The 12,802-nt window shown below is 40.1% G+C and overlaps 1 protein-coding gene across 1 annotated transcript in view; it reads right to left on the bottom strand.

Annotated features, from left to right (window-relative positions):
- Positions 1 to 7,750, bottom strand: part of Dnah11 (dynein axonemal heavy chain 11) — a 302,098-nt gene extending 294,348 nt beyond the window's left edge. Inside the window, exons 1-2 of the mRNA XM_076853784.2 lie at positions 7,424 to 7,750; positions 5,976 to 6,119 (exon numbers count right to left, since the gene is read on the bottom strand). Of these exons, the coding sequence (XP_076709899.2) occupies positions 5,976 to 6,119; positions 7,424 to 7,750 (471 nt within the window). The remainder of the gene's footprint in view (positions 1 to 5,975; positions 6,120 to 7,423) is intronic.
- Positions 7,751 to 12,802: the final 5,052 nt, after the last annotated feature.

The raw sequence follows: 12,802 nt of genomic DNA, 5'->3' as shown, positions 1-12,802 counted from the left end.
CAAAAACCTCCATAGAACATGTACTTCTGTTACAGTCTTTCAATAACCACAAGGACTTAAGTTTGGCTAATGGGATTTGCTGGCAGCCATCTGAATTAAAAAAAAAAAAAAAAAAAAAAAAAAAAAAAAAAAAACACAAGGCTGTTTACTTTCTATCAGCTTCTCCAGTCTTGTTTCTCCCACCTCCCAGCTCATCCCCCAATCTGGGTACATAAACTTCTAAAAACTCAACCTGCATTTCCCCACCTTTGTGCCAGGGTGCATATTTCTTCTGATACCCAGAATGCCTTCCATCTTCTACATCTAGCTATCTTCTCCTTGTCCATCAAAGCAACCAAATAATTTAGCACACCACATATGGATACTTTTGAGAGTAAAAGGAAGCACTAAAAATAGCAGATATTAACTTATCTGTAACAGGCTAAAACTGGAAGTTTCCCAGTCAAACTAAGACCTAGGTTCATTTTCTTCAAGACTCCTCACCTCCTGTCACTCTTTCCAATGTGGGAAGATGCCACCGGACTCCCACACTCCCCACTAAACCCCATTACAGCCCTGACTACCATGCCTTATTGCTGTTGGTTTCTCTCTCTGCCTAATTAGACTGATTTTTTTTTTTTTTTCCCCAGTACTTGGGATGGAACCCAGGGCCTCACATGCACTAAACATGCATTCTACCTCTCAGGTACACCCCCCAGCCCACTGGACTCTTTTTGAAGGCAAAAAGTACATTACTTATCTCAAGTGTTCAAGAACTGCCATCAACTAGGTATGCAATCGATATTGATTAAATGATTACTGGCAATTTTAGGCTTATCAGCATAGAATTTTCCAACTATTCTTTTCAAATGTTGCTCAAAAAGTAGACATCATACACCATGGGCTTTTTCTCTAAAAAGCTGAAGTGTTTTGTAATAATAAGAATAAGAACACATCATTTAGCCTTCATTTAACTTCCATTCCTTTAACAAATAATTACAAAACTCCTACTAGGTGCCACACAATATTTCTGGGGATTGGAACATGTTAGTGAGTCAAAGATTCAAGAATAAGCTAGGATAAAGTAATTAAGACACTTGCCTGGAGAACAAAATTTAAGAGGGCACCAAAAAACTTGGAAATCAAGATGAACATTTAAAAACTATTTTTACATCAAAATTTTCCAAATGTAGTAGTGCACACCTGTAATCCCAGTTACTCAGAAGCCTAAGGCAGTAAAATTGCAATTTAGGCCACTCTTAGTAACTTGGCAAGACTGGTCTCAAAATAAAGGTTGAGGATATAGCTCAGGGCTAGAGGGCTTGCCTAGCATGTATGAGGTCCTGGATTTAATCTTCAATGCCACCCACACACTTCAAAGATTTTCATGAAAAAATGTCAAAAAATTTAATAAAGACAGGATAGGACTTACTTTACCTTTTGCCTCAGACTCCATATGGATTAGTACTGCAACTAATCCTATATTTTACTTTAAATGTTGATTGTGGGGCATTTTTATTTTTTAAAAAATTTGCATTACAATGTTATTTATCCTTATTCGATAAGGTTAAAATAAAATTGCTTTGTATTATCTTCTCTGAACCTCTTTCCTTCCTTTTTTAAGAGATGATCATTATTCTACAGTTGTAGTATACCCCCTCTCATTTATGTTTCTTTTTTTGGGTGGGGGGGCAGAGCAGATAACCAGGGTTTGAACTCAGGGGCACTCAACCACTGAGCCACATCCCCAGACCACTTTTTATTTTGAGACAGGGCCTAAGTTGCTGAGGCTGGCTTTGAACTTGTGATCCTTTTGCCTCCTTAGCCTCCTGAGCCACTGAGATTACAGGTATGCATCACCACACCTGGGGTATATTTTCTTACTTACAATATATAGTACAGTTTTGTTTTTTAAAAAAAAATCATCAATTGTGGCTAGGAATGTAGTTTAGTGGTAGACAATTTGCCTGGCATCCTCGAAGCCATAGGTTTGAATGCTAGTACTTAAAAAACACAAAAAAGTGCAGAGGAGCTCTGGGTATAGGTCAGTGGTAGAGTGCTTGCCTAGCAGTATGAAGCCACAGGTTTAATCCCAAGAACACCCTCTCTCTCTCTCTCTCTCACACACACACACACACACACACACACACACACACACAGAATTTCAGTAGTAGTATTACTGACTTCCAATTTACTTTTTGCACTCACCTTCATTTTAAAAATGAATCTGTTCAGGTGAATATATCTTGACTTTGTTCATTTAAGCAACTATTGCATGTTCCTACTTTGCCCATTCCCCTATTTGGTAACTACTATTTTCTCTCTCTCTTTTTTTTTTTTTTTGTAATTTTTTAAGTTGTAGGTGGGAGCTCTACCCCTAAGCCACAACCCCAGTCCCTCTATTTTTGATATTATAAGCAATGTTGTAAGGAATGCTCTAACCATATTTCTGTGTGTTGCTTCCTTGGCCTGTGTGTGAGGTTCTTGTGTTTGTTGAGATGTGGGGGAGAAGAGCTGGAAGTTCAAATTTGCATTCAAGCTGTAATAAGAGTATCAAAACAGTGCAGAGGAAGAAAAAAAAATCAAAAAACAAGAAAACAAAGCTTGGGGATTTTGTTGCTAAAATAATGCCAGAAATGAGAAAAAAATACAATGTTTCCAGCAATTGACTCTACCTTTAAAACTAACTAAATAGTAAAAAGTAAGACCAGGAGGTAATTTCATGCTTGTCAAAATAATAAAATACATTTTCAAATGTGGCAAAGTGGAACTTGACAAAGTTGTAAAAATAGTTTAGTGTTATGTATATTATATTATTTAAAATCCAAAGTAATATGGATTTTGCTATGACTTTGAATGTGTATTATCAACTTTATTCCTGCTGAATTCACCTCTTCCAAATTCACTAGCTCACATCTACTCTGTATCAGGTCCTCAGTCTGTTTCATTAGACCCATTTCTTTTGCCAAGCTAATAAGATGTTCACTGTTAAAAATATTTTATCTTAATTAATGCATTGGTTTGGAGTTGCTTTTCTATGATGAAAATTTTGCTGATCTGGATGTGTCCTTGCCTCACCCTGGTTTCCACCTCAGAAAACCCCCCGACTTTCCAGGAGGGAAGCTTCAGTGAAAAGAGCTATTTGAGACCAGCACTTGAAGGACCAGAAGGGGTTAGCTGAGTAGATTCAGGCAAAGAGGAGGAAACAGTGAGAGCAAAGGCCCTAGGGCAAGTGTGTGCCTGAGGTGTCTAGTAGTTAGCAAGTGAGATGAATTCTGAGAAGAAAGAAAGAGGCCAGACCACAAGCTTGGGGCTAGTGCTTTCAGCCTACTACTCAATCAGATGACTTAGCAGCTCTACAGTGGGATCTGAGGTCCTATAGTTCCAGGTGATGCTAGTAATGCAGATTCCCAGCAGCAGCCACCAAAGGAAAGTGTTAATGGTGATGAGTCCTTGGGCCTTTATTGTGAGTGAAACAGGAGCCAAGGCAGTGAGAAGTGAGATTGTGGTTTGTGTTTCAGCAAGGTTCATTCCAATGCTGTGCTGGGAATAGGCTGTGAAGGAGAGCCACAACAGAAGCAGGAGGATCTTTTAAAAGGCTAAGGCAGTAACACAGGGTAGTGGTACAGGTGAATTGAATCAAAGAAGAAGCAGTGGAGGGCAGAGGGGACTGATTTGGGAAGTATTCTGAAGAGGGAACATATAAAATTTTTCTAACAGAATCAATATAACATTGAGACACAGAGTCAAGGATAACTCCAAGGACTTCTGGCTTTAACAGTTGTAAGGACTCACCTCCACTAATCTGGAAATAACTCCAAGTAAAGCCAGAAAAGGAAGGTCGAGGAAGGCCAGAAGTTCAACTTTGAGAGGTCAATTATACAGAGTGGAAGTGTCTGGAAGGCATGTGGCTCTCCAAGTTGGGAGGACAGGAGAGAGATCTTGGCTGGAAAAAGAAGTTTAGGAGTCCCTAACACATTATCATAGAACACAGCTAATTTTGTAACTACAGTGGGCTACTAAGCTATGAAAATCCTCGGATCTTTTAACCTAAAAATATATAGTCAGACCTTATAGCCTCATTCATACCAAATATAAACCTTGTAATAAAAATTTTTTGAACACCTGATACATACCACATAATAATGTGATGTCCTTACTTTTTTTCTTTTTCCCAGTGCTCATTTTAGACCCTTCTAAACCACTTATTAAACTTAAATTCTGGATGTGTTATGTTTCCAATACATGTACACATTGGCATACTCTTTCATCTAACCCTTTTTCTAAGTGCAGAGCAGATTCTGGTACTGAGATAGAGTCAGAGAAATAACAAAGGAATTCGACAGTTTTCTGTCTTTTGCAAAACACAGATGGTAGAGTGGGAATGTCCATGAAGAGTGTAGTCTTGCCCTTCTAAGCCCCAGCTGATGGCTCTCTAGATGCAAATTACAACAGAAACTCATCAGATTCACTAAAAATTTCTTGAGCACCTGCTACATACCAAAAACTGTTCCAGGTACTTAAGATAGAAAATGTTCTTCCCAGCCTCTCCCTATAATCAGCTGAAACCAGTTAGTGGATGCAGGGAGAGGGAGCGAGGCAGAGTACTAGAGCTAGTTGCAAGAGACTTGGCCTGCCTGAAGACAACAAGAAAATACCTCCTTTCAAGAAGACAGGAAGTAGAAGAGAGATAAAGGGAAATTGGTAAATCATAACTAATAAATGTACTAGCAATTTTACCTACCATGTAGCCTTGGCAGGACTGATTACTGAGTTCTGATTTAGTAAACAATTTTTACAATTGACTTCATGGACAGGTATCTGACCCAGTGGTTCCAGTGTTTACTATGCCTTAGAATCAGCTGGGAAGCCTGAACAACTTCCCACAGACATTTTGAAATGCTATCAGTCATTGGTATGTTAGAATATTCCCCCAGGTGAACCTAAGGTTCAGTAAAGCTTGAAAACCACCACAGCTCTAATTCTATGACACCTACACTCCCAAAGATAGCCTGCAAAAAGTATTAGGTAAGGAATGAAGACTTTGGGGCTCCACTGAAGGCCAAAAAATTCAGTCTACCTTCCACAAAATCCCCAGGTGATCCAAATGCACGTTACAGTACCAGTGATAGGTTCAAAGAATATCTCCTGATGTAAAGGGATGTATCAGACATTTTTCTGTCATTTTGACAATGTACCCAAGATAATCAACTTAAAGGAGGAGAGGTTTATTTTGACTCACAGTTTCAGAGGTTTCAGTCCATAGTTGGTTGACCCTATTGCTTTTGGGCTGGTAGCAAGGTAGCAGCACCTCATGGCCAGATTGGGTGATGGAGAAAGGTTCTCACCTCACAGCAGTCAGGAAGCCAAGAGAAAGGAAGGGGCTGGGGTCCTTATATATCCTTATTGCCCCAATGACATCACTTCCTTTCACTAGATCCCACCTCTTAAAGGTTCCACTACCTACCTTTAGCACCAAGCTGAGGTCCAAGTCTTGAAAACATGGGCCTTCAGAGGGAGTCTCCAGATCAAATAACAGCAAGGGGTTAAGGGAATTTTAAGACAAATATTTCTAATTCTTTCTATCACCTTTTCCATGATCTCACATAAGTGAAACTAAGTTTCAGACTGTTAGTTTCTAACAGGAATCTGAAAAATGGATAATACTCATTTCCAAATGTAAGCTTATCTTATCTGAAGGGGAAGTTTAAAATCTACAACTAGGAGCAAGAACCTAGCCAATTCAAGTTGATTTACATATACTTCCATTACTTGGTGAGGAAGAAGGGAAGGAGGAATGACCTGACAAGTTACCACCTGTTGAGTGTTAGAGTCAGTATCAGCTCATTACAGAAACAATCTAAATGCTGTTACTCTCCAACCACCTGGCTAAAGAAACTGCTGACTTCTACATTTTCTTTCTTTTCAATAGTCAAATAATTCCAAGGATCATGGAGATAAACGAAAAATTCAAATGTTTTTGAATTGACTCGTACCTCATCTAGGAAAGCAGTTATATGCCCAAGAAATGATGCAGGTAATTGTCCAAATAAAAGTGTTCGAGATAAATCATTTACTCCAATGCTTTCAGTAATCTTCTTAGCAATATAAACAACTTTATGTTTTGCATCTCTTGGAATCTGAAACAAGAGAGAGATAATTAATGCAAGTTCACTATATAATTTCCTGGTTAACAAGCAGGATTTGCTGTTCCAATTTGTAGCCAGATTGCTAACATAAGAAACAAAACCTGGCATCTTGCCCACCTTTACAAACAAGGTCATTCTCCTGTTTTTCCCTATTCTCCAAAGTACATACAATTTTCTTTGTTTTTTTTTTTATATATAGTGTTAATTTCACAGTATTATTGGTGTGGAAATACCACCTTTAAAGACATGTCAATTACAGCAAATCAACACATAGCATAAGATCTCATAATTTAAAACAGAGCAGACACAATATTTCAATCTTAAAAATTATTTTTAATAATATTCTCCTCTTTGGACATAAGCCAAACTGAGATAAAGACAAGGCACAAGAGTCTAATTTGTATTTCTGTCTTCAAGGCAAACATTAGAAGTGTTTAACCAAAATATTCTAACATTTTCACAACTCTTGAGTCATTTCTATTTAGCTTCCTCAACACTAAAGTACTTTTTTGGCTGAAGGACTTTTAAATAATAAGTTACAATTAGAAGACTACCAAAACAAATATTTTCAAAACTCACAAAACCCTCAGACAACATTCATGTCACACTTTAGTGTCTGGGATCCTATTTTCCAACTATCCTAAGGACATCTAGGATGCTAATATCACTTTACAGCATTCACCTGAGACAGAACTGCCTGGAAGATCGCGAATCTTCCTCCAAGCTCTTCACAAAGGAAAAATGCGAACTACAAATGCTATTCTTGATATAGTAACCAAATTTTAGTGGACAAGCAAGGTAAGTTCAAAAATAAAAAGGAAAGGAGGAAAATAGGGAGAAAGGAAGGATCACCAAGTTGTGCACAAATTGCCTTTTTAAGGACTCAATATTTCTCCCCGGAATGGAATGTGGTTGACAGGTAGTCAGACTAACCAGTGATAAGTTATAAGAACTCTACCAAACATGTTTTAAAAGATACGATTTCAGAGTAACCCACGAGCGACTGAGACGGAAATTATTTGCCACAGAAAACCCTGGATTTCCTGCATTATCCCGTCTCAAGAAGCTCAATGGGAGATTCTCGGTCAGATGAAAAGGACTGAAAACTATAAAGCTGAACTGCAAAGTGGAGCACGTGAGAGGAGAGGGGTTCTGCGGATTCCAGGCTAAAGAATTCAAACTAAATTTTTCTAAGCGCCCCGGGGAGTGCGGGGACGAGGAGGCAGTCCCGACTTTCCCACCTAGAGCGTCCCTTTTGCCCGTCCTGAGACCTGGCAGGTCCCCTCTCCCCTTACCTCCCGGGAGACCGCGAGCCACCCAGTGGTGGCGACGCTGAACACAAGGCAGACAGGGCTGATGCTCTCCAAAAATTCCCCAAGAACCTGCCGATTTTCCTCACTCGCCAAATACTGGTTCCAATTCTCCTCCCGGAGTCCCAGCATCTGCTCCAGGTGGCCTCGGAGGACGCGCACTCGCGGGTCTTGAGCGAAACTCCGCGCTCTCCTAGCCTCCACTTCCTCCTCTTCCTCCTCCTCCTCTTCAAACTCCATAGAACCTGAGGCCTGCAGGCGGGTCCCCGGGGTCTGGCGCAAAGTCTCGGAGCTTGCCCCTCGGGCTGCCATTTGGTACATCCAAGGGAACGCGGGGCCAGTCAGCTCTTGGCGCGCACCTCTCTGCAGTCTGGAGTGGGCGAGGACACCCCGACACAGCTCACCTCCGGAGGTGCCCACCTGCCTTGCGATCGCGGACCCTAGTCCCCGACCTGCTTCTACTTAACTGCCGCGAGACTGTGCGCACGGCGAGCCCGGCGGACGGAGGCGGTGGCCCGGGACAAGCAACGCGTCCCGTTTCCCAGGGGACGGCGTCCCCGCCCCCGATCCTTGGGGCCGAGTGAGAGCCCGGTGCCTCCGCCCAGGACAGGCGAGGTCCGCGGCCGAGGGAAACCTGGCGGGGAGAGGTGTGCATCCTGATTGGGTCTGCGCCACCCGGTCACTCCACTGCTGTCCACTCCTTCGCCTACCCGACGTCTTTGTGGGGCTCCCAGTGACAGCCCGGTATTGATTAGCTGCTCTCAATTAAGCAGTGCTATCTTGGGCGGAGCTCTAGGCTGAATCCTTTACCTCGATTAGTTGATTAGTTCGTGTGACCTCTAGAAAGCCAGGGCTCTGACTGGTCAGTCTTGTATAGGTAAGGAACCAAGCCACGAAGTCACAAGGGAATTGTGTGATCGGTATTCGGGGCTCAAGTCCAGGGTTTTATTCCTTTTACTCGAGATAATCCATGTACTACCAGAAAAGAGTCAACTCACGTTCAACTTTCTGAACTGTAAAAGTCCAAGATCTTGGTATCTAAAATCCTGATTCCCATCCTTAACCTAACACCAGAATGTTATTACTCCCCCCCGCCACACACACACACACACACACACACACACAAAGAATGTAATGTACAGCGCTCTTCGTAAACTTCAGTGTGTTCTAAAAATCTGTAGTTTTCAAGAGTAAAAGTGCACCGGAGGAAAACACTAGATAAAACATAGTCTTCATGGCACGGTAGCCCATGCTGTACTCCCAGGGCTCGGGAGGCTGAGGCAGGAGGATCGCAGTTCAGCCTAGCAACTTACTGAGGCCCTAAGCAACTTAGTGAGACAGTGTCTCACTGTCTCAAAATTAAAAAAAAAAAAAAAAAGGCTGAGAATGTGGTTCAGTGGTTAAGCACCCCTGGGCTTAATCCCTGGCAAACACACACACACACAAAAGTCTTGGTAATACTGAAATGAAATGGAATTTCAGTATAGTCTGTAAGTGGTATTTGTAGAGACTTACTTATTATTTTTTATTTTTGGTACCGGGGATTGAATCTTGGGGGAGCTCAACCAATAAACCACACCTCCAGCCCTTTTTATTTATTTATTTATTTATTTGAGACAAGGGTCTCACTAATTTGCTTAGGGACTTGCTAAATTTCTGAAAATGGCTTTAAATTTGCCTCAGCCACTGGGATTACAGGTGTGCACCACCAAGCCTGGAACTTGTAAAGACTATTAAGAAAGTTCCCATTTTTAAGTAGCCAGAGTTTTGAGAAGGGAGTCTTTAAACTAAAACTTCTTAGCGGTTCCCCTTTGTTAATTATTAATTATAAAATAAAGATTTGAACCCCTTCTCTTCCATAGACGCTACTGATAGTGTTGCCCTCAATGATTTATATAATACTAGATTGTTGATTATGTTTATAGGAAGATTTTGAGCCTCAGATATTTTTCTCTTCAAAATAATAATTGTCTCTCATAACCATCTATATGTTTTCTAGTTATATGATCAGAATTTTGAATGAATATAAGCTCGGGGAAACCCTTTATAATTACTTCAAGCCTGCTTTGTCTAGTCCATGATATCTTTGGGGCTCCAAGTCGCTGGAATGAAAGCCTAGCAATAAGTTCTCAGACCCTCCTCTCACCCCTGTATTCCTAGTTTGCATTCCCCTACTCCAAAGAAACAGCAAATATAATAGTTGAATTAAATTGGAAGTGAATAACCACTTTCAGATTCAGCAGGATGTGTGGGATGCTGAAGCCACAAGCTTGTGCACATGTTGCTGGGGATGGAATCCAGGGCCTCATACAAGCTAGGCAAGTGCTCTACCACTAAACTACATCCCCAGCTCTCAGCAGGAAAGTTTTTAAATAATACAGCTGATATTAAAGTACACTTTTCAAAAAGTTAAATATGTAACTCAAATTACAGAAAAACATGACAAAGACTTATTCAACTCAATAATGAGGAAAGCAACGAAACACTGACGTTGGTTCCATTGCAGAGACTTGAAATAAGATTGATAGGTTAAATGCAATATTCATTTAAGTCCTGCAGGGCAATGTAATGTTAAGTTTTAGGGGGAGGATTTGGAGAGGTTCCCAGAATAATTTGTTTTTCAGAAATAATTTACATCTGTAATGAATATATATATATATATATATATATATATATATATATATATATAAATATATAATATAAGATATATATATCTTCACAGACTTTGGGTCTTTAATCCATAGTAGAAAATGAACACCCCTCACAAAAAAAAAAAAAATACATTTCTCTAGATAATTAAATAACGTTTTGGTGTACCAGTTAAATGACATTCCATATGGTTTTGAAAGACCATGCTATCTTCCTTTATCTTATTTCCAATTTTTGAATATTTTTCCTCAATTACATCTGCCATTTCTCAAGAACCAGCTATGTGCCTTGTGTTGTACTGAGTTCATTTGTTTGTTCCACAAATATTTACTGACCACCTACTAAGTGCCAAGCAATATTTTAGGTGTTGAGACTGCAACAACAAACTCAACAAAAATCCTGCCCTAATGTTGTGATTATAAAGTATACTTACTGTATTTCACTGAATAATTATTGCAGATTTTTTGCCCATTTTGGGGTGTTTTTTTGTGTGTGTGGAGGGTGAGGGAGTTGTTTTTTTGCAAAACAGTAGGATGCAACCATTTGGTGAAGATTTTTTTGTTTTGTTTTTTGTACTGGGGATTTAACCCAGGACTACTTTACCACTAAGCTATATCCCCAGTCCATTTTATTTTTTATTTTAAGACAGGATCTCATTTAGTTGCTGAAAGCCTTGCTAAGTTGCTGAGGCTGACCTTGAATGTTCAACCTTCCTGTTTCAGTCTCTCAAACTGCTGGAATAAGAGGTGTGCACCACCAAACCCACTTGAGAATTTTTTTTTTTTTTTTTTTTTTTTTTTTTAGTTGTATCATTATTACTTTAAAATCATTTGTTACTAAACTGTGTTTGATGCAAGATTATAATGCATGGAATACTCATGAATATACATTAAAACTGAGTAGTCCAAACCAATGCACAGCATTTCTTCATGACAGTTTAGTGAACACTTTTTCAATCTGAAAATAAAAAGTTAATACATGAACGATTTCTGCATTATAGTTGGAATAATATTACACTTGAAAAAAAGTTGCTACAGTGTTGCAAAGTAGAGATGTACGCAATTATATCTGTGTTCAAAGATTCTGCATTACTCTCATAGATTTTGTTATCTGGCATACTAACCTCAGCACCACACATAGAAGATGTATTTGCAGTTAGTGCTGCAGCACTCTGAACAACCCACATAAGTCAGCTTTTGGAAATACACTGACAATGCAAGTGCACTGAGAAGTCTAGCCTCCCCTCTCACAGTGTGAGAAGACAGTGTGAGAAGATAATTGTGCATCCATATGTCACTGCTGAATGCATTGTTGCTGTTCACTTTTTAAGCAGCATAATGAACAGTATCATACCACATGACAATTACAATATGAAAGGTTACAAACCAATTTTTGGACTGAGAAAAACACGGTATGACTATTATGCTGCGGCAACAATTATACCGCAAAATATGGTGTCCTGGCTGGACTAGGCCAATCACAGTCCACTTCTACCATGTACTAGATGTGTGACCTTGGCCAGCTACTTACCTTGTTGGTGCCTCGGTTTCCTCATGTCCTGCCTCCTTGGTCCTGCCATGGAGGCTTGCTTTGTTGAGCCTCTGCCAGTTGTGGAAGAACATGTCCAGATAGCCTGCTGGTGGAAAGAGCCACCTGGCCTCAACTCATGGCCTAGGGGAAAGTTCAGTTACGTCCTGCCTTCATCAGTCTATGCTCAACCAGCCTACCAGTGTATGAACAAGAACAGATGATTCTCATTTTAGCAACATGTTTGTGGCCAGATGTGTTCTGCAGCAATAGTGTGGCACCAGTAGGTAGAATATCACACCATAGGGTTGTTGAGAGAAGTCATTTAGTTTGGATACATAAAAAGAATAATAATTTATACCAAATATCTGGCAAGTTATAAGCATTGTAAGGATTTATTAATAGGTAGAAAGGGAAAATATGAGAAACTAAACAAAGAGAGCATGTTTTTTCTGTCAGATTATGATAAGTTAGTTTTTTAAAAATATTTTTATTAGTTATTGATGGATCTTTATTTATTTATTTGCTTATATGTGGTGCTGAGACTGGAACCCAGTGCCTCACACATGCTAGGCAAGCGCTCTACCACTGAGTCACAACCCCAGCCCCATGATAAGTTGTTTTTTCTGTTTCTCTCTCTCTCTCTCTCTCTCTCTCTCTCTCTCTCTCTCTCTCTCTCTCTCTCTCTCTCCTGTTGTTGTTGTTTTGGGTTATCTTGTTTTTTTGAGACAGGATCTTGCCAAGCTGCCCAGGCTGACCTGGAACTTGTGATCCTCCTGCCTCAGCCTCAGGATGTTGCGATTATAGGCATACACCACTGCACCTGGCCAGACAATGACAAATTCTAAGAAGAAAAGCAAAAGAGAGTGAAGGGCCGGGGTGGGGAAGGTGCTAGTTAGCATCAGTTTTCAAGTGAATCCTCAATTTTGAGCAGGAACTTCAGAGAGAGAGAATGAGTGAGCCACAGATTCTGGAAGAAGACTCTTCCAGGTGCAAGGAAGAGAAAGCAGACTGACAAGAGAGGCTGTTTGGTGTTTGGAGAAACAGCAAGGTCAATGAGAGAGAAGAGTAAGAGATGAAGACAAATAAGAAACAAGAAGCAAAATCATGTTTGGCTGTGGTATCATCTGAAATTTTTCTTTTTCCTTTTTTTTTTTTTTGGTACTGATATTGAACCCATGGGCACTC

The sequence above is a fragment of the Callospermophilus lateralis genome, chromosome 1 (genome assembly GCF_048772815.1).
Source record: "Callospermophilus lateralis isolate mCalLat2 chromosome 1, mCalLat2.hap1, whole genome shotgun sequence".
Taxonomy (NCBI): domain Eukaryota; kingdom Metazoa; phylum Chordata; class Mammalia; order Rodentia; family Sciuridae; genus Callospermophilus; species Callospermophilus lateralis.
This window is presented reverse-complemented; position numbering and strand designations above follow the sequence as displayed.